Here is an 18919-nt window from a genome sequence, read left to right as displayed (position 1 = left end):
AAGGATGTTGGATCTGACAGAACTTGTGAATAAACAAGCCGAATTCTAACATGTCATCTCACTGTCTTTTGCGCTATTTTTTTCCCCGAGCTTCTACCAGTAATTAAAAAAAAAAATCATTTTCTCATCCATTATCTCCTCCCAATACTTTTCAAAATCAGCTTTTCATTGCAAGTTTACTTAAAGAAGTCAGTATCCTTAAGTGAGCTAGACCAACTGTTTCATTTCCACTCCTCAAGTTGTTCTCAGGATAAGAAGAGGCAGAGCTTGGTGGGCTCTGGCGAGGGAACCAGCGTCCCCACGTGCTACGTCACTTCAGTTGTGTCTGACTCTTTGTGACTCCGTGGACTGTAGCCCGCCAGGCTCCTCTGTCCATGAGGTTTTCCAAAATACTGGAGTGGGTTGCCATTCCCTTCTCCACGGGATCTTCCTGACTTAGGGATCCATCCCGTGTCTCTTAAATGTCTCCTGCATTGGCAGGAGAGTTCTTTACCACTAGCTCCACCTGGGAAGCCCAGGGCACCCACTATCCCTGCCGGGCTCTGCAGGATCACTGACTGTGGAGGATGGCTTTTACTATGATCACTTGTCTCAGGGTAGCTCAGACACTGAACTGTTCATTTTTGACGCTGAGAAGAGCTTTCAGGGGAAAAAAAAGGCCATTTTAATAATATTTGTTGCCATCATTAAAATGGGATAAGAAAACATGGTCATTCGGCCATTTTAGCAGGCTTCCCTGGTGGCTCAATGGTAAAGAATCCGCCTGAAAGATAGGAGACCTGGGTTTGATGATTCGGTCGGGAAAATCCCTTGGAGAAGGGAATGGCAACCCACTCTAGTATCCTTGCCTGGAGTATCCCATGGATAGAGGAGCCTGGCAGGCTACAGTCCATGGGGTCGCAAAGAGTTGGACACAACTGAGTGAATAAACAACAACAACATCAACAACAAGGGGCTGGAGAGGGGCAGGCGGGTCAGGGAGTTAGGGTCTAATGGGTACAGTATCAGTCTGGGAAGATGAAGTTGTTCTGGAAATGAATGGTGGTGATAAGCCCAGCAGGTGAAGGCGAGGTGGCCAGGTTTCCGAAGGAGCTAGTGATGTGGCTCTGGGCCACAGTCTCCTCCTCCAAGCCCCAGAGCTTCCTCCACACATCACTGTGGAGCATGCAGTACCTACCACACAACACTTGTGAGGCTGTGTGTTTATTGATCAGGTGTCAGTTACAGGCAGAGTAAATAATCTTTCTCTATAGGTTATAGATTATAGATAGATAACATCAGATATCTCGGCTGATTCAGAAATACTGTCCCCATTTTGCAGTGGTGTTATTCAATAACTTCAGTGTCTAGAGCAGAGCAGCCGTCAGAATATGAAATTTGGCACTGGAGGGTTTCACAGGATCGTCAGCCCACTGTGTAGGCCCCACCCGGAAGGCTTCCCCCTCCCGCCGGCCCTCCAGGCCCAACAGCAGCGAAAGTGACCAGGAGCCTGGAGGCCACATCACTGCTCTGCCCCAAAGCCTCCCGTCTCTTGCAAAGTCAGAGGTGAAGCCCCTGGGCGGCCTCTGAGGCTCGCATCCGCTCCATGTCTGCCCCACACCTCCTGCCCCTGCTCGGGACCCTGCTCTTGCTGTTTCTGGGACACCCAGCCCCGGACAGCCCCTGGGGCTCTCTGTCAAGTCACTGAGTCCCTGCTGCTACCAGATCGCTTTTAGAACCTGCAACCCATCCCCCAAACCCCAATCCCTAAACCATCACACCCTCCCCCAACAGCATACTTCCCATCCTACATACGGTCCTTATTATCAGTGATTATTATAAATGATTGTAATCAATACTCAACTATTAGCTCTCAAGGGAGGAGCTGGGACTGCTCCATCTGGCACCTTGGGAATGCTTAGCCCCCTCAGATTTTTGAATGAGGGAATGATTTAAACATTAAAGATTTACTTTTAAATTGACTGTACCCATTGATTTTGAGAAAAGCCCAACATTAACAAGAATGAGACGGCTTTGGGAAAAATCCCTCTGCTTGCATGTTCCTGGAAAAGGGAGGGCTGGCAGACTCTGGCTGGGAAGATGTTAGGAATCTGGAAATACTGAATGACCTCCCCACAGCTAGTAAGTTGAGGATCTAAAGAATCATTTGTTTGCAGACAGAGGTGGTTGTCTCTTGAAGTGGCAGAGACTCCGAAGTATATTATACAAATCTCTGTTTCAGAACTGACCAAGAAAGAATCATACTGCCTCATCTCTATGTCCGTTTCCTCCACCATCCGGTGTGAGGCTTGGGAGGAGCCCCGTGTCTAGTCCACCAACCATGTTGCTTCAGCAATACCTGTGACCATGCCAGCACATTCTAGGCTGTTAGTAGTGGAATTCATTAGTGGAGCAACAGAATATGCGCTCAGACAAGAAGGCGGAGAAGTGTCTAAGCATATTTTAGAACACCTTCCGCTAAAGACAGTCAAAGTTCTCACACCCTTGTCTTTCCTCTGGATATTTGTTCATCTTTTTTATGTCTCATACCACCTGTCTTTTTTCTCATATATATCCTGCAAATGGAAATAGGTAAGTAAGCAGTACCTGGGTAGGGAATTTTCCCATAGGTGACAATTTCGTACAGGAGAATTCCAAAGGACCACACGTCAGACTTGATGGTGAAACATCCGAAGTTGATTGCTTCTGGAGCTGTCCACTTAATGGGGAACTTAGCACCTAGGGGAGAAGACACAGGGGCTTTACTTGGGTCTCTGAGCTGAAACAAAAAAGTCACAGGCATGTGACTCTCACACTTTCCTTCTTTGGAGGGGAAAGTTTTGATGATTTATTTTGAATGGGTAACACATGCATATCCTAGGTGGTTCAGTGATAAAGAACCTGCCTGTCAATGCAGGAGACCCAGGTTCAATCCCTGGGTCGGGAAGATCCTCTGGAGAAGGAAATGGCAACCCACTCCAGTATTCTTGCCTGGAAAATTCCATGGACAGAGGAGCCTAGCGGGCTACAGTCCGTGGGATCACAAAGAGTCGGACACGACTGACGCTCCTGAGCACACACACACACAGGCTTGTCAAATTCTACTAAGCCAACGTCATAAATGGATCTCCTGGGTCTGAATCCTGGCTCTCCCACTTACTATATGGCTTCAGAAGCTTCTGAACCTCTCCTTTTTCCTCATGTACAAGATGGAAACAATATACTACTTGTCATATCGGGTTACTGCAGAATTAATGAGATAATGTATGAAAGGCACTTAGAACAGCAGCTGCCTCACTGCAACGCTCACTGCCTTTTAGATTTGCTGTTGTTGTTCAGTCGCTCAGTTGTGTCTGACTAATTTGCGACCCCATAGACTGCAGCATGCCAGGCTTCCCTGTCCTTCAGTACCTCCCAGAGTCTGCTCAAACTCGCGTCCATTGAATAGGTGATGCCACCTCACCATCTCATCCTGTCACTCCCTCCTCCTCCTGCCCCCAGTCTTCCTCAGCATTAAGGTCTTTTCCTTTCGCCTACTTCTCCTCAAACTGTTTTCCTTGACCTGTTATTTTGCTGAAGGTGCTTAAGGCCAAAGATAAATTATAGTCCACCGAAGAGTACCGAAACTTGAGGCAGGAGAACCACCTTAAGCATGACAAATGCAAGAGATGTTTCGCAAATCAAAACAATGTGTTCAGTCTGTTTGTCACACCTATGAATTCTGCAAGCACCTTCCAGAAATAACACACATGTTGTTAAATTAATCCTTGTTTAACAAGTCTTATGAATGTCAAGGAAGTGCTTGACTCTTTCAGAAGAGAAAGCACTGCAAAAAACCCCAAAAAACAACTCACTGAAATTTCAGGAATGAGACTGTCAGAGTCCTCAGATCACAAGCAACACAGAACAGTCTCCAACAGGAGAGGCCAGTGCAGGCAGACGGGCCAGCCTCGGAGCGACAGGCCAGGGACTCGGGAATTTACCCTGCTCCGGATGTTCTTTGGTTTCCATGTATAATATGGAACGTGGGGAAATAAAGGAGTGTGTTTTTGTAGTGTTACATTCACTTCTGTGTGTGAGTGTGATAATTTCCATGATTTAACTTGTATTGGGTTGGCCAGAAGGTTCGTTCGGGTTTTTTCATAAGATGCAATGGAGAAACCTGAACAAAATTTTTGGGCAACCCAACAGTTAAAAGGCCAGAATATAGCCTCGAATAGTATAGTATAGAATTATTGTTACAAATATTTTTTCTACAGTGAAGCGAAGTGTACCCCAATGGGTGAAAAGCTCTGACATGTAATATGAACAGAGAATTACGATTCTGCCAAGCCTCTTCTTGTTTTGCCTTGCTTAACTGAAATACAAATGACAGCATTTGTAAATTTTATAAAAGTATCATATAGAGATAACTGAAAGAGTCATTTAAAAAAAAACAATTAGAATACACCACAAACTGCAGCTATGGTACATTTTGAATATTGTACCAAATGAATTCTTTTTTTTTTTTATGATGCCTATTGTAGTTGCTTTGTTAAAAATAGGCAAAAATTAAACAATAACCAAACACCTAAAGACAGCTCTGGGAACATACCTTCTCTGGCTGTGTACTCGTTATCTTCAATCACTCGAGCAAGACCAAAGTCTGCGATTTTGCACATGAGAGACTCGGAGACGAGCACATTAGCGGCTCGTAGGTCCCGGTGGATGTAGTTCTTCCTCTCGATGTACGCCATTCCCTCGGCAATCTGGAAGCAGAACAAGGCTCTCCTTTAGACGTTCCACTTAGGCCCAGAGAGGAAAATCAGAAAGCTTCTGAGTTCTTGTATGATATTCTGATGGTTCAAGTTTTTCAAACAGTGGGTAAAGTATAATCACCCCCTTGAGTCCTCTCTAAAATAACTGTTCCTCCAAATCTCCAATGATGACAATCACTCTCAGCATGACTATTTAAGTTGTCTCAACCTTTCTGAATGTGTGAAGACCCTTTGGAAGACTCTGTAGATACAGGACGTCATTGTTGCAGCTTTTCAGAAGAGAAAACAGAGCTGGGGGAGTGATGTGCTAACAGACCCAAGAGCAGGCTGTCCCTGTCACCACATATTCACGCAAGAAAAGTTGATTCTAGATTCCATTAGCCAAAGTAGTCTCTGATTTCTTCCTCTTGTTGCAAAATAGAGAAACAGAGCTGGATTTACTGGTGTCCGTCACCATATCCCTGCTGTCCAGTTAGTCGACTGCCCACAGGACCCAGGCTCCAAGCTCTCTCTGCACAGTCCCTCCAGGATGAGCAGAAAGAGTCACCCAGACACAAAGCTGACAGATGGCAGGAGAGAAGCAATGAGCCAAGGATAAAACAGGGGCAGTGAAACCGCTATGCATCACTTACTGGAAAGCAGGGTTAAGGAATTAAAATAGGGTTAAGAATCAAGAAGGAAGAATAAGAATCAAGAATAAAGTAAAGATTCAATAAAATAAGAATCAAGAAGGAAGAAAGGAAGGGAGGAAGGGAGGGATGGAGGGAGGGGACGGAAGGAAGGAGAGAGGGATGCATGAAAGAAGGGAGGGCCGAAGGAAGGGAAGGACCAAGGAGCTGTGTCTGGTGAGCAGTTAGAGGGGAAACTAATTAGGATTCCTTCACACAGGAATGAGTGTATTCTGCAGATTCTACCTTGAATTCCAGGCAGCTCAGGCTGGGGGGCCTGACTCCCCCCTAACTCCATCCTCCTTATCATTCATCAAAGGCCAGTTCAGCGGGCAGGCGCTGAGGCTCAGCAAAGGCTTAGCTCCTTATACATGTGATGCTTCTTCTGACTCCAGTGACTAAAGACTGGGACTAGAGACTCCAACGACTGGACTGGGGACCAGGAAGAGCCGAGGTTTGCTAGCTGGACACTGCGTCAGGGACCCTCGCCAGACACGCCTCCAGGATGTGACCCACCACTCAGAGGAGCCCAGAGGACACAGGCTGAGCCTGGGGCACCAAGGATTCACATCTCTCTCATTCTCAGTGACAGACCTGAATGCTCAGCTCATGAAAAGCGTCCTGGGAACTTGTTGGTAAGGCTCTTCTTACACACTCACTGAGTTCTGCATTTACATAAGCCTGAATGCATTTTTAAAAAACATGATTCCCTGAAATAACAACAGACTTGCAGCAAGTCCAGCTTACTCTCGCTATCTTTTTCATCTCAGGGTTCGTTAAGGAGCTCACATTGCAAATAATAATAACGGCACTCACCAAGACAAAGATTTGAAACAATAGCATTCGCCAAGTGGAATAAACAATGGATATGAGAGCATAACAAAAGCTTTTGGATAGGACTTGTTCTGAGGTCACAAAAGACTAAAATTTTCTTTTTATATAAAATGTACTATTTCCCTGGTCTGTACGCATTGGTCTTTCTGGGTTTCTTTCTTTCTTTTAAACCTTAATCTTTTTTTTTTTTTTTTGGTTGTTGTATTTACTTTGACTAAAGTAAATCCAGCTCTATTTCTCTATTTCTCAACACCAGGAAGAAATCAGAGACCACTCGGGCTAATGGAATCTAGGATCAACTTTCCTTGTGTGAATATGTTCTACCTCCTCTGGGCCACTTAGTCCAGCAGCTGTCAGAATGGAAGAAAGAGCTGTTGCATAAATACATCACCCCCAGGCTCAGCCATCCTCCGGGATCCAAGGAGGGGGTGGTGCTCACCTCCCACTTTCTTTTTAATTAAATTATAGTTCATTTACACTGTACTGCAAAGTGACTCAGTTGTACCTGTATATGTTCATTCCGGTTTGTCATAAGATCTTACGGAAAAACCTGAAGGAACTTTTTGGCTAACCCAATACACGTGTATTCTTTTTCAGATTCTTTTCCATTACAGGTTATTATAAGATATTGAATATAGTTTCCTGCACTCTACAGCAGGTCCTTGGTGTTTATCTATTTTATATATAGTAGCATGGATCTGGGGCTTCCCAGGTGGCTCAGTGGGTACTAAATCTGCCTGCAATGCAGGAAATGGGGAGATGCAGGTTTGATCCCTGGGTTGGGAAGATTCCCTGGAGGGGAGCATGGCAACCCACTCTAGTATACTTGCCTGGAGAATTCCATGGACAGAGGAGCCTGGTGGGCTATAGTCCACAGGGTTGTGAAGAGTCAGACACAACTGAAGTGACTTAATATGCATGCATGCATGCACACAGCATGTATCTGTTAATCCCACCAGCTTGGGAAGGGTGAATTGTGAAGGAGTTAGGTGGAGTTGCTCAGGTCTGATGAGGACAGAATCTGATTCAGGAGATTCCTTTGCACCCAGAGGTATTTTACATAGATGATGATGATGATAATAATAAGGTGGCTGACTGACAGGTAGGTAGGTAGACATATAGAGAGAGATGGTAATAACCACCACTTCTCCCAGTACTAAAAGAGCACTTTTTATGCACCAGACACTGTTTTACCTTCATTAAACCTACTTCACATTTCATCTGAAAAACAAATCTATCAGGAAAGTTCTATTTCCATTGTACACATGCAAATGAGACTTAAAGAGGCACAGGAACCTCCTGAAAGTCACAGAGGGAGGGAGAGAGCCAGGACTGACGCCCAGGAGGGTCGACCTCCAGGTCACATCCCAGAATGTCCCATCAGCAAGAGAGCTCACAACCAGATGCTTCTGGAACTCAAATTTTTCATCGAGAGGATACTATTTTGCTGAGAACAGGAAAGAATGCTTTTGACATTTCCTCTTAGAAAATTCATTGTTGTTAAGTCCAAATTTCACAGCTCAGAAATATCACAAATCCTCCCCAGGCAGAGTTCAGGAAGGACATACAAGCTTGGACATGCATGGGTTGTCTTTGTCTGGAACAGTGCTTCTCAACTGTTTTTCATTATTACCCCCTAAGGAGAAAAATTGGAGGGCAAGAGGAGAATGGAGTGACAGAGGATAAGATGGTTGGATGGCATCACTGACTCAATGGACATGAATTCAAGCAAACTATGGGAGACAGTGGAGGACAGAGGAGCCTGGCATGCTGTAGTTCATGGGGTTGCAAAGAGTTGGACATGATTTAGCGACTGAACAACAACAACAAAAATAAATACAACGTAATAGGACTTCGTCCAGTAGGTCTGAGCTGTGGAGGGCCACAAAAATATCTAAGCTTTCCTCATCCCCCACGAATGAGTTCTGACTCCTGTGGGGGTGATCTTGCCCCATTGTGAATTCTTGGTCTAGAAGCTAAATTAAGCAAAGAAGGTATAAAGCCTGTTTTTCCCTATGACTCAAAAGCAGCAAATAAGATGGATGATGATATATTCTTGGCTTGGATGAGGTTAACACTCTGTCAGAATGAAAATAACCAGGCTAAAATTAAGCAGGAAAATAGTCTTTCATTCAAATAGCCCTATACATTGTGAAAAAAGCAATAACTATCTTTCCTTTTGGAAAATTCGACAAGGCTAAAAGGAAATTATTTTCCTAGAGTCATGCCACAGGTTAGTGCAATGGTTTGGAAGTGACTTTAATTTCCCTTCTGCTCATTTAGCGGTTAAATTAAGTTTTAACCCTTATGACCATATTTCTTAACTCAGGCTGGCTGTTTCCCCAGGCATCTTATGTTAACCCAGGTCTCACCCTAAACCACCTAAACCTGCATCCCTAAGATTGAGGCCTCCCTGGCTGGGTGTGATGTGCAGTCCAGGTGCAGAACTGCCTTGGCCCTTGTCACTTTCTGGCAGTTTGACTCTGATCATGATTTATTCAATAAGAACCCGGATTTTAATAAGCTCCTTGTCTGCACACTGAACTCGAAGAATCACTGCATTAGATCCAGTGCTTTTCAACTTCAGCTGTCTTAGGATTTAAAGTTCTAGACAGACTGGAATGAAATCTCGGTCTCAGGCTCAAGGATGGATGGGCGATTGTCCTCCTAACGCTGGGGAAAGGAGGTCCCCACACAACTCAACTGAGGAGAAACAAGGAGCAAGATGAGCAGAGCTGGCAGGAAAGAGCCCAGGCGGGGAGGTGAGGGTGCCAAATGGGGATGCCAAAAGGGGGCTGACGGCCCAGATGGTGGGCAGCTCAGAACGTGTGTCCTGAGATTCTGTTTCTTTTGTAACTTAGGGAGAATACCAGGCTCGGAGCTCAGAGGCAGGAAAACTGGAATCTCTTCCTGCACATCAAGGTTCTGGGGTCAGGCTGTTACTGAGAGGGCTTAGAAAACTGATTTAACCTCTCAGCTTTAAATAGTCGGAGGGGATTCTCTACCTCTTGAGCCACGTCGGCATCAAGGCAGCATCAGGCTCAGTGACGCGCAAACATGAGAAAACCTTGACTTTCTGAACCACCTGCCAACACTAAAGAAGAACTAAAAATGTCTCTTGTCTCCATGGGCTAATTTCTAACTTTGTATTAGAGTGTCTGTGTGTGAAGCGAGTGGAAATTTGAAGTAAAAAGCTCCCTTATGACCTAAAATGAGAATAATCATACAAGGAGACAACGTTGGTGATGTGTCTGGGCTTTTGGTTTAAAGCTACCTTGATTGACGGTCACATGGCCTGGCCATTTCCTGAGGTCAAACAGCGTGGCAGGCATACATGTCTAGTTCCTCTTTTTCTACCTTCAGTGGAAATATATGGTGACATTTTCTCTCTTTAATGTTTCTGTGTGCAAGTGTGTGTGCGCGTATGCAAACTCCCAAGAAAACAGGGAGGAACCACTTGGAAGTGAACTGCTGGGACCCCCACCTGAGCAGTAACCCAGCAGCTTCTGGCAACATTTCCCAGGCATCTGGTACCCAGTAAAAGTTCTAGGCACTGAGAAGACATTAAAAATGATGCTTCCTGAGTTAGAGGTCAATCTTATCTTGCATGCGTGCATGCTAAGTCGCTTCAGTCATGTCCAACTCTTTGAGACCCCATGGACTGTAGCTTGTCAGGTTCCTCTGTCCATGGGATTCTCCAGGCAAGAATACTGCAGTGGGTAGCCATTCCCTTCTCCGGGGGATCTTCCCGACCTGGGGATCGAACCCGGGTCTGCTGCACTGCAGGCAGATTCTGTATCACTGAGCCATCAGGGAAGCCCCAGTCTCATCTTGGTGCTAAATAAGCAGACCCCCAGCCTCATGGCTGTTCTCCAGGGGGGCCTTTCACATGCTGTGAGAAGGAAAAGTGTGACCATTGGGTGACTGCCAATCAGCTTCCCAGACAGGACCAAAGAGGAGCCTCTGACCCCAAATACGGGGAAGCTGCTGTTCTGAGAAATGGGCGAGTAACAGGCTATCTTGCTTAATGAGTGATTTGTAAAATTTTGATGAGCAGAGCCCACATGAGACAGAGTGGATGGAATAAAGGAACCTAACTGACGGACTTGATGTGATTTCTCGAGCAAAGCTAAAATCTGCCCCAGGAAATTCCAGCCCGAAAGAAAACTGGAACTGAAAGCCCAGCCTGTCTTCGAATTGGCCAGTTGGAAAACATTTGTCACTTAGATGAACAGTGAGAGAGAAAGAACAAGAAACCTGCCAGAAAGCAGGAAAGACTAAACTTTGGTTTTCTTGTGGCATGTTGTGGCAGTTGTGCCATGAGGCATTGTTTGCCTTACTCTCTAGATACATACTTTCTTCCTACACTTGGGAAAAACAGAATTCAAATAATTAATCACTTGCAAAAATGTAGGGAGATTAAAAAATAATAATAGTGTTAATATTAATAAGCTGGAACCGAGCCAAAGGGTAAAAACCTCTCAAGCCTCTCTGAAGGGTTCTCTCCATCACCCTGGGGTCAATCCTAAACGGATCTGAAAAGACCATTTCATGACAAAAGGAAAATAAAATGCAGAGAAAACAGTTTTCAAAAAGAAAGTTTAAGTAAGAACACATTTCCTTGGTACTCCAAATGGGACAGCATTTGCTTTGTGGCAGGTGATACTTCCTACAGATGTACTTTTCCATCTATCAATATTCACTGAGCCTCCATACTGGATCCCTGCACTCTTTAATCCATAATTTGGATGAAGGAAGGGATGGCTTAGAGAGCTCATTCCTTGCTATGTTTGAGCATCACATTTCTTAGAAATTATGTTTTAGCTTTATTGGGTTATTAAAATATTCTTCCTTATTCTTCTTTTTCCAGCAAAACATCTAAGAAATAATGGAAGCTATGGCTTTGGTGATGATGGTGATGATGATGGTGATGATGTGATGGTGATAACGATAGAGATGATGATGAGGGTGGTGGAGATAGTGACGGTGATGATGATAATAGTGATGGTGATGATGACAGCTACCATGTTTGGCTGCTTACTCTGCCCAGGCACCTTGCCAGGCATTTATAATCCCGAAAACAAGCCTATGAAGTAGCCAGCATTCCCAGTAAAGATGAGAAAGCTGAGTCTTGGAGAAGTAAGATTTTTTTCCTAGACAGACTTGGATTTGAATCCAAAGCTGGCTGGTCCTACCCCCTGTTCCCTTAATTATGTATCTGTACTAGCTTTTTCCTCTTAAAAGGGCTACAAACAGCAGAATGCTTGCAAGTTGACATCAGGGGAAAGGAAAGAAAGAAGAAATAATAACTAGATCATTTAACAAGTGGCCACATTAAAGTGTGCAGTCTGTAATATCTTCATAGCTGAAAGATGAGGGCGGAGTTTGACACATACAAACTTAGGGCTGGTGAGGTTCTCTGATAGATCAAAATTTAATCAGTTCAGGGACTTTCCTGGTGATCCAGTGGTTAAGAATTTGTTTTCCAATGCAGGAGACAGGGATTTGATCCCTGGTTGGGGAACTAATATCACACATGCTACAGGGCAACTAGGCAGCCGGTGCATTGTAACTAGAGAATTCTTTATGCCACAGAGAAGACCCAGTTTAGCCAAAAAAAAAAAAAAAAAAAAAATCCATCCAAAAGCATGCAAGGACCCACAAAGCCTCAGAAAGACACAATTTCCACACAGACAACGTCACAAAATAAGTTTCCATCACTAAGAGATTTACCTTCATTAGCAGAAAAGAAAGAACCATTTGTCAACTAATTCTCATAGACTTTCCCCTACAAAAACTTATTGGACCAGCTCACATCCATTAAGATGGTTGTTATAAAAACAGCCAAACCACACACACAAAAGAAAATAAACAGTGTTGAGGAAGTGGAGAAATTAGCTATTGCTGATGGGAATATAGAATGGTATAGCCACTGTGGAAACCAGAATGAGTGTTCCTCAAAAAATTCAACATAGGATTACTGCACAATCCATCAATTCCACTACTGGGTATAAAGCACAAAGAACCAAAAGTAGATAATTAATATTTGCACAATCTCAGACAGATACACTCCTGATCATAGAAGCATTATTCACAATAGCCAAAAGGTAGAAACAACTCAAGTGTCCATCAGAAATGAAAAAAAAAAAAACAAATTGCAGTCTATACAAACAATGGAATATGATTCAGCCATAAGAAGGAATGGAATTCTAACACAAACTACAACATGGATAAACCCTAAGGACAGTAAGCTAAGAGCAATAAATAAGCCAGTCACAGAAGGGCATATACTGAATGATTCCACTCAGACAGGGTCTTCAGAAGATCAAATTCACAGAGACGGAAAGGGGAATGATGGCTGCCGAGGGCTGGTGGGAGGGAGGAGCGGAGTTAACGTTTCACGGGTACACAGTGTCAGTTCTGCAAGATGAAAAGGGTTCTGGAGATAGATGGTGGTGATGTCCACACAGCAGTGGGAATACCATTGCCAGCCGGATGCCACTGAACTGTGCATTTAATAATGGATGAAATGGTAAACTTTAGGTTATGTGTATTTTATCACAGTTGAAACATAAAACAGCGAGCTTCCAGCTGTAGGAAAGCAGGAACAGAAGGTGGAAAGTCTGCTGGTTGCAGCAGAGTGGGCCACACCCACCACCGACCACTGCGCAGTGCATTCTGCAGCTTGTGGTGGCACCCTGGCCAGGGACGCCCATGCACAGCTGGGGGGACCAAGTCAAACTGGGCAGTGGTCAGGGCTCCTCCCATACCACTTCCTCCCCAGGCCACTCCTCAGTCTAACCTCAAATAGACCTGGCCGAGATGTGAATACACAACTAGGGATCAGCAGGAAGTAGACCAACGATGCCGCAGAAGATAGTCAGACGGCTGTGACGATGGGTCAGAGACTTACAATGAGTCATCTTGGGTTTTATACAAAACAGGGGCAAGTTTCTTCTCAAAATCTCAACTTTTCCACTCTATGAAATGCGCTAAGAATAGCATCACCTGAGAGTCCAGATGAGACTGAAAAGGAGAATGCAAGACTACTCAACGCAAGAGGGAGATTAACAATTCCCAACATTAATACATCCTACTGTATAGCACATGGATCTTTGCTCAGTGCTATGTGGCAGCCTGGATGGGAGAGGAGTTTGGGGGAGAATGGATACACATATATGTACGCCTGAGTCCCTTTGCTGTCCACCTGTAACTATCACAATATTGTTAATTGGCTATATCCCAGTATAAAATAAAAATTTTAAATGGTAAAAAAAAAAAAAGATGAAATGGGATCATAGCAAATAGTAGTGATTTCCTTTTTTTAAAGCAACTTTTTTACTGTGGGAAGATGTACATAACATAAAAATTACTATTTAAACCATAAAAAAAAATTATTACTACTACTGTTAATAATCCCTGGAGAAGGGCATGGCAACCTACTCCAGTATTGTTGCCTGGAGAACTCCATGGACAGAGAAGCCTGGCAGGCTACTGTCTGCCAGGTAGGACGGGTCATAAAGAGTTGGATGTGACTGAGCACGCACTGCTAATAATAATAAGACCCACATCCAGATCTGGTCGTATTGGTGAATGGAGAGTAGGGCTGATCTCCAAGGGGCAGTGGGCAGAACGCTGTCCACAGGTGCCCGAGTGCAGCCTCGTGCACACTGCCTCCCCTGCTGAGCGGCTGCCACCACCCTTGGGAGGATCTGGAGCTGGACTCTGTCCACTGATGGGCTCCCTGATATCAGCTGCCTGAGGCTGAAAAGGGATGACCTGTCGATGATCACCTCCTCCCAGTCAGGTCAGGGACTCCCCACTCCATACCCCTAGGAAAGGGCAGTGAATAACCAACACTAAGATGGGAACTCTGCTTTGCTTACTGGCCCCTCTTCTGCATCAATTTCACCGCTGCTACTGTTATCAAGACGACCTACTGCAACCTGTGGCTAATGAACCGTGCTTATCACCTCGGAAGGAGAAGAAGGAAGCAAAACGTTCTCAACCTATCCTAAGGAAGAATGAGAGAAAAGCCACTGGTTCTTCTGCCCAAGCTTTTGCAGTAGAGAAGAGGTGCGATGGCTGCGTGAATGTTGCCTCTAAGGAGGAATGTGGCCTGACGGGGTTTGCCCCACATACCTCCAGCAGAGGGACAAGTCGCATGATGCAAATGTGCAAATCTGCTCAAAGAAAACAAAAACTGTCAAGTGACTCGAAAACCTTCTTACTCTGATCTTATTATCTGGCAACTGGAGCATAAGGAAACAGGTGCAGTAAGTAAAGAAAAGTTTTGTTACTTGTATTAATGGAAAAGTGGAGATTCCCCAAATATTCATCTACATGAACATAAACCAGGGAATGGTAAGGAAATCACGATACAGTTACAGGAATAGAATATTATACTTTAATAGGTACATACATGTTGATGGAGAGTTAAAACTAAAAAAAGGTTTAGTTTATTTTTACTTATTTGGCTGTGTTGGGTCTTTGCTGCAACAAGTGGGATCTAGTTTCCTGATCAAAGATCAAGCCTGGACCCTCTGCATTGGGAGCATGGGGCCCTAGCCATTGAACCACAAGGGAATTCCCTGGAGAGTTTTTAATAAAATGAAAAACCGTAATATTCAGTTCAATACATATGACACAGCACATATGGTACAAAGCTAATATCCAATCAAAAGAGCAATTAGAAGGGAGGGATAACGATGAATGAATAACAAAAAAAATTGGTTAAAAGCTTAAAGAAATAATTCCCAGAAAAATAAACTGCAAACAAAGAATAAATATAGGAAAAGATGCATGATTTCATCTATACTAAATAAACACAACTGACCATAAAGAAATAATGCATGCCTGCTAAGTTGCTTCAGTCATGTCTGACTCTCTTGCAACCCTCTGGACTGTTGCCTGACAGGCTCCTCTGTCCATAGAATTCTCCAGGCAAGAATAACGGAGTGGGTAGCCATACCCTCCTCCAGGGGATCTTCCCAACCCAGGGATCAAACCCAGGTGTCCTGTGTTGTAGGCAGATTCTTTACCGTCTGAGCCACCAGGGAAGCATCCTGCATTTAAGGTGTGCCCTAAACCAAGACTGAGGCCAGGAGAAGAGGGTGACAGATGATGAGATGGTTGGATAGCATCACTGACTCAATGGACATGAATCTGAGAAAACTCCAGGAGACAGTGAAGGATAGGGAAGCCTGGAATGCTACAGTCCATGGGGTTACAAAGAGTCGGGCATGCCTTAGAAACTGAACAACAACTAAACCAACGAGCAGTGTTGTTATAAGAGAAGACACATGAAGAGACACGGAGAGGAGAAGGCCTGTGAAGAAACAGTAATGCTGCCGCAAGCCAGGGAATTCTAAGAACCACCAGGAAGCAGAAGAGGCAGGAGAATCCTCCACTAGAACCTCTGCAGGGAGCACAGCCCCGCTGACACACTGATGTAGGATGTCTGGCTTCCAGAATTGTAAGAGGATAAAAATTCCTGATGGTTTAGCTACCCAGTTGGTGGTAACTGGTTATGTCGGCCCTAGGAAAGTACACAGTGCTCTCAATGAGATCACTCAGGAGGTGAATCTGGAGAAAGAGGAGGTCCGAGGACTGACTTTGGGGACCTTCCAGGGTTTAAATGCTGGGAGCCGAGGAGGAAACTGCCAGTGAAGTGGGAGGAAAACCAGAGAGCCGTGTCCCAGAAGTCAAGTGAAGAGGAATGTCTGGGAGGAGAGAGAGATCAAGCACGCCGCTATGAGTCTGAGGAATGCCCTTGGACTTGTGTCGTGGGGTCACTGAGGATGACTTGTCCAGAGCTGTTTGCTCGAGAGCTGGTGAGCTCGAGAGAGAGCCGGAGGGGAAGAATTGTGAAGAGAGAATATGGTCCTTCAAGGACCTTTGTCGTGATGGGGTGAAGTTAACTGGAGGTAGAGGCAGCTGGAGAGGGGGAGAGGGAGCGCTGTATCATAGTTCCTATGGGAACGGCACAGAAATGAAGGGAAAACAGCAGGGCAGAATTTCTAGGGAAATGTCTTGAAAGGAGGGCTTTCCAGGGGGCACGGTGGTAAAGAATCAGCCTGCAATGCCAGAGATGTGGGTTCAATTCCTGGGTTGGGAAAACCTTTTGGAGAAGGAAATAGCAACCCACTCCAGTATTCTTGCCTGGAGAATCCCATGGACAGAGGAACCTGGTGGGCTACAGTCCATGGATTCACAGAGTCAGACATGACTGAAGCGACTAAATGCACACGAACGTCTTGAAAGGAAGAGGGGACAGGACTTGGTGCCCAGTGCAGGTGGCCGTTAGTCAGGAAGGAGTGAGTGTGCTGGCTTCTCCTTCTCAGGGAGCGACAACAAGTGACCCACGAGAGTGGGAGGGGGAGGGGTGTGGGTCCAGGGACACGTGTGTGTGTGTGGGGTCCCTAGGCAGCGCGACCGCTGGTCTAGAAGCAGGAGAGCCAGTACCTTCTGTCAGCAGTGGTCACGGCTGGCGTGTGCAAATGGGGGCCAAACAGGTGAAGGGCTGGGCTTGACCCAAGCGTAAGTGATAAAGGAGGGGGCAAGTGGTACACAGAAGCCAGGTCAGGAGAGAAAAGAGACATGGGGGGTGGTGCAGAGTGTGGGGATGGGGACAGGCAGGGGCATCCTGAATGGATGGGAGGTGTTGGAGGGAACCCACACTGTTGGAGCTGGAGGCCTGGAGCAGGAACCAGGCAGATGGGGGTGGGGGCTGATGGGCAGGAACAGGGGTCCCAGAGGCAGAGTCTCTGGTCATAACCATGGTGGGGCTCCGGCAGGTGAGAACAAAGTCCTGGGGGAGAGGAAGTCAAGAAACATAAGGACTGAGTGTGAGGGTCTACATGCCTGGATGACCACCAACAATGGCTGGGGCTCTGGGGGATGGAGGGGGGTGCCTGAGCAAGTGTTGTGCTGAGAGGCAGTGCCCAGGGATCCTGGGATGGACGGGGGGCTCGTGGATCTCAAAGCCTGGGATCCAGAGAGGGGGCAACGGAAGGTGTGGAAACAGTGAAGATCAGCTAAAACACACGGCTGCCAACTTGAGTATAATATGATGGTTACCAACCAACGTGCAGGTGGTTCTCCAGCTCAGAGCAGCTCAGATAGTGATGTCATAGACACGAGGGTGTGTGTATGTGTGTGTGTGTGTGTGTGCGTGTGTGTGTGTATAACCAGGTAACAAGGGCTGGAAACCCCAGTTGCTAAGAAAAGCCTGATAGCCCCTTCACCCCTAAATTCCAGCCTTAAAGGAATCTGAATGGCACTAGAGAGGAAAAACTCGTCCATATAAAAGTGTTTTCCTGATTAAAAGCATCTGCCACTGGCTGCCATGTGCAATATTTCATTTACAGTTTCTCATCCCCCTGGCGTTCTTTACTCCACAGAGAATGGAAACAAGGCAGCTCTTTGTCTTTTCAGAAAGGTCCGGCTACTGCTCTTCCACTTCCTTCTTTTTCTCTCACTGTGATTTTGACCAATCATGTAAGCTGGGTACAAGGAAGTCAGCACGGTCAGAGGGAGGGGAGAAAGAAATGTACCGGGAACATGTTTCATGGGTAAATCCACCTGAAGAATGGCCCAGAAAACACCAGAAACATAAGCTCTTCTAATTAACCATTCAGAGCCATGCGAAGCAGGCTCTGTTGTTTTACACTGAACGTGGGCAGCCCCCCGTCAGTCAGTGCAGTCATTCGACAAATATTTATTGAGTCCCTGTTGCATGCAAGGCACTGTGCTAAGTGTCTGGGACACAGAGATAAGCCAAAACTGCCCAAATATTCACACTGCAGTACGTGCACTGAAAGAAATAGAAAAGAGAGAGTGGGTGGTCTCCAAGAGTGGGCTTGGGAGAGACACTGAGATAGGAGCCTGGTGGGCTGCAAACCTGAAGAAGGCTGGGGCCGTGTGCCCACAGGCCATCAGGAGTTTTTTGGCTTCCCTGGTGGCTCAGATGGTAAAAAATCTGCCTGCAACGCGGGAGATCTGAGTTTGACCTTGGGTCAGGAAGATCCCCAGGAGAAGGAAATGGCAACCCACTCTAGTATTCTTGCCAGGAGGGTTTGCTCAAGGATAAGCCCACTGCCACTAGGGTAGGGGGCCAGGCAAGACCTATGAGCCCACCATCTGGGGCTACATCCTTGGGCAGGGCTCTCGAGGCCTGAGGCTGGGGAAGGGGTCTCAGTGCACAGAGGGGGCAAGGCTGCAGGGTGGCACTCATGGCAGGGCACCATGTGGCCTTGGGCATCACCTCTCTGCTCTGGTGGCCCTGTGGTCGCAGAGTTGTCCTTCTGGTCCTTGAGCAGGACCCCAGGCTGAAAGTGAAGCTGGGGAAAGTGCCTCCAGCTCCACCTTGACCTCAGAATGAATGCCAAGGACAACAAACTCCTCTTAAATTGGGGATGGAGTGACTTTTGGTGACTCAGTTTTAAGTCTTCTATTGGATTATATGAAGTCAGGGATTGAGATAACACAAGTGTCTTAAAGCAGGTATTCCAGGGGTGGGGAAGGAAGGACTCATCTGTGAAAGGCTACGAAAGCATCTAAAGGTTTTGGGTAAAGGTCACTCATGTAAAGGTCACTTGAAGTCATTTTCTTCCATTTATTTTCCTGCATAGAAAAAAGTCAATATGAACCTGCTTTTAAAGACAAGGACCACCATTCACC

At 45.8% G+C, this 18919-nt stretch overlaps 1 protein-coding gene across 8 annotated transcripts in view; it reads right to left on the bottom strand.

The window, feature by feature from the left end:
- LYN (LYN proto-oncogene, Src family tyrosine kinase) overlaps window positions 1–18919 on the bottom strand; it is a 110699-nt gene that overhangs the window by 2313 nt on the left and 89467 nt on the right. For all 8 annotated transcript variants that reach the window (XM_061123329.1, XM_061123332.1, XM_061123328.1 and 5 more), the window contains exons 11-12: window positions 4574–4727; window positions 2587–2718 (exon numbers count right to left, since the gene is read on the bottom strand). In XM_061123329.1, coding sequence (XP_060979312.1) covers window positions 2587–2718; window positions 4574–4727 — 286 coding nt within the window. The remainder of the gene's footprint in view (window positions 1–2586; window positions 2719–4573; window positions 4728–18919) is intronic.

Source organism: Dama dama, chromosome 21 (genome assembly GCF_033118175.1).
Source record: "Dama dama isolate Ldn47 chromosome 21, ASM3311817v1, whole genome shotgun sequence".
NCBI lineage: Eukaryota > Metazoa > Chordata > Mammalia > Artiodactyla > Cervidae > Dama > Dama dama.
This window is presented reverse-complemented; position numbering and strand designations above follow the sequence as displayed.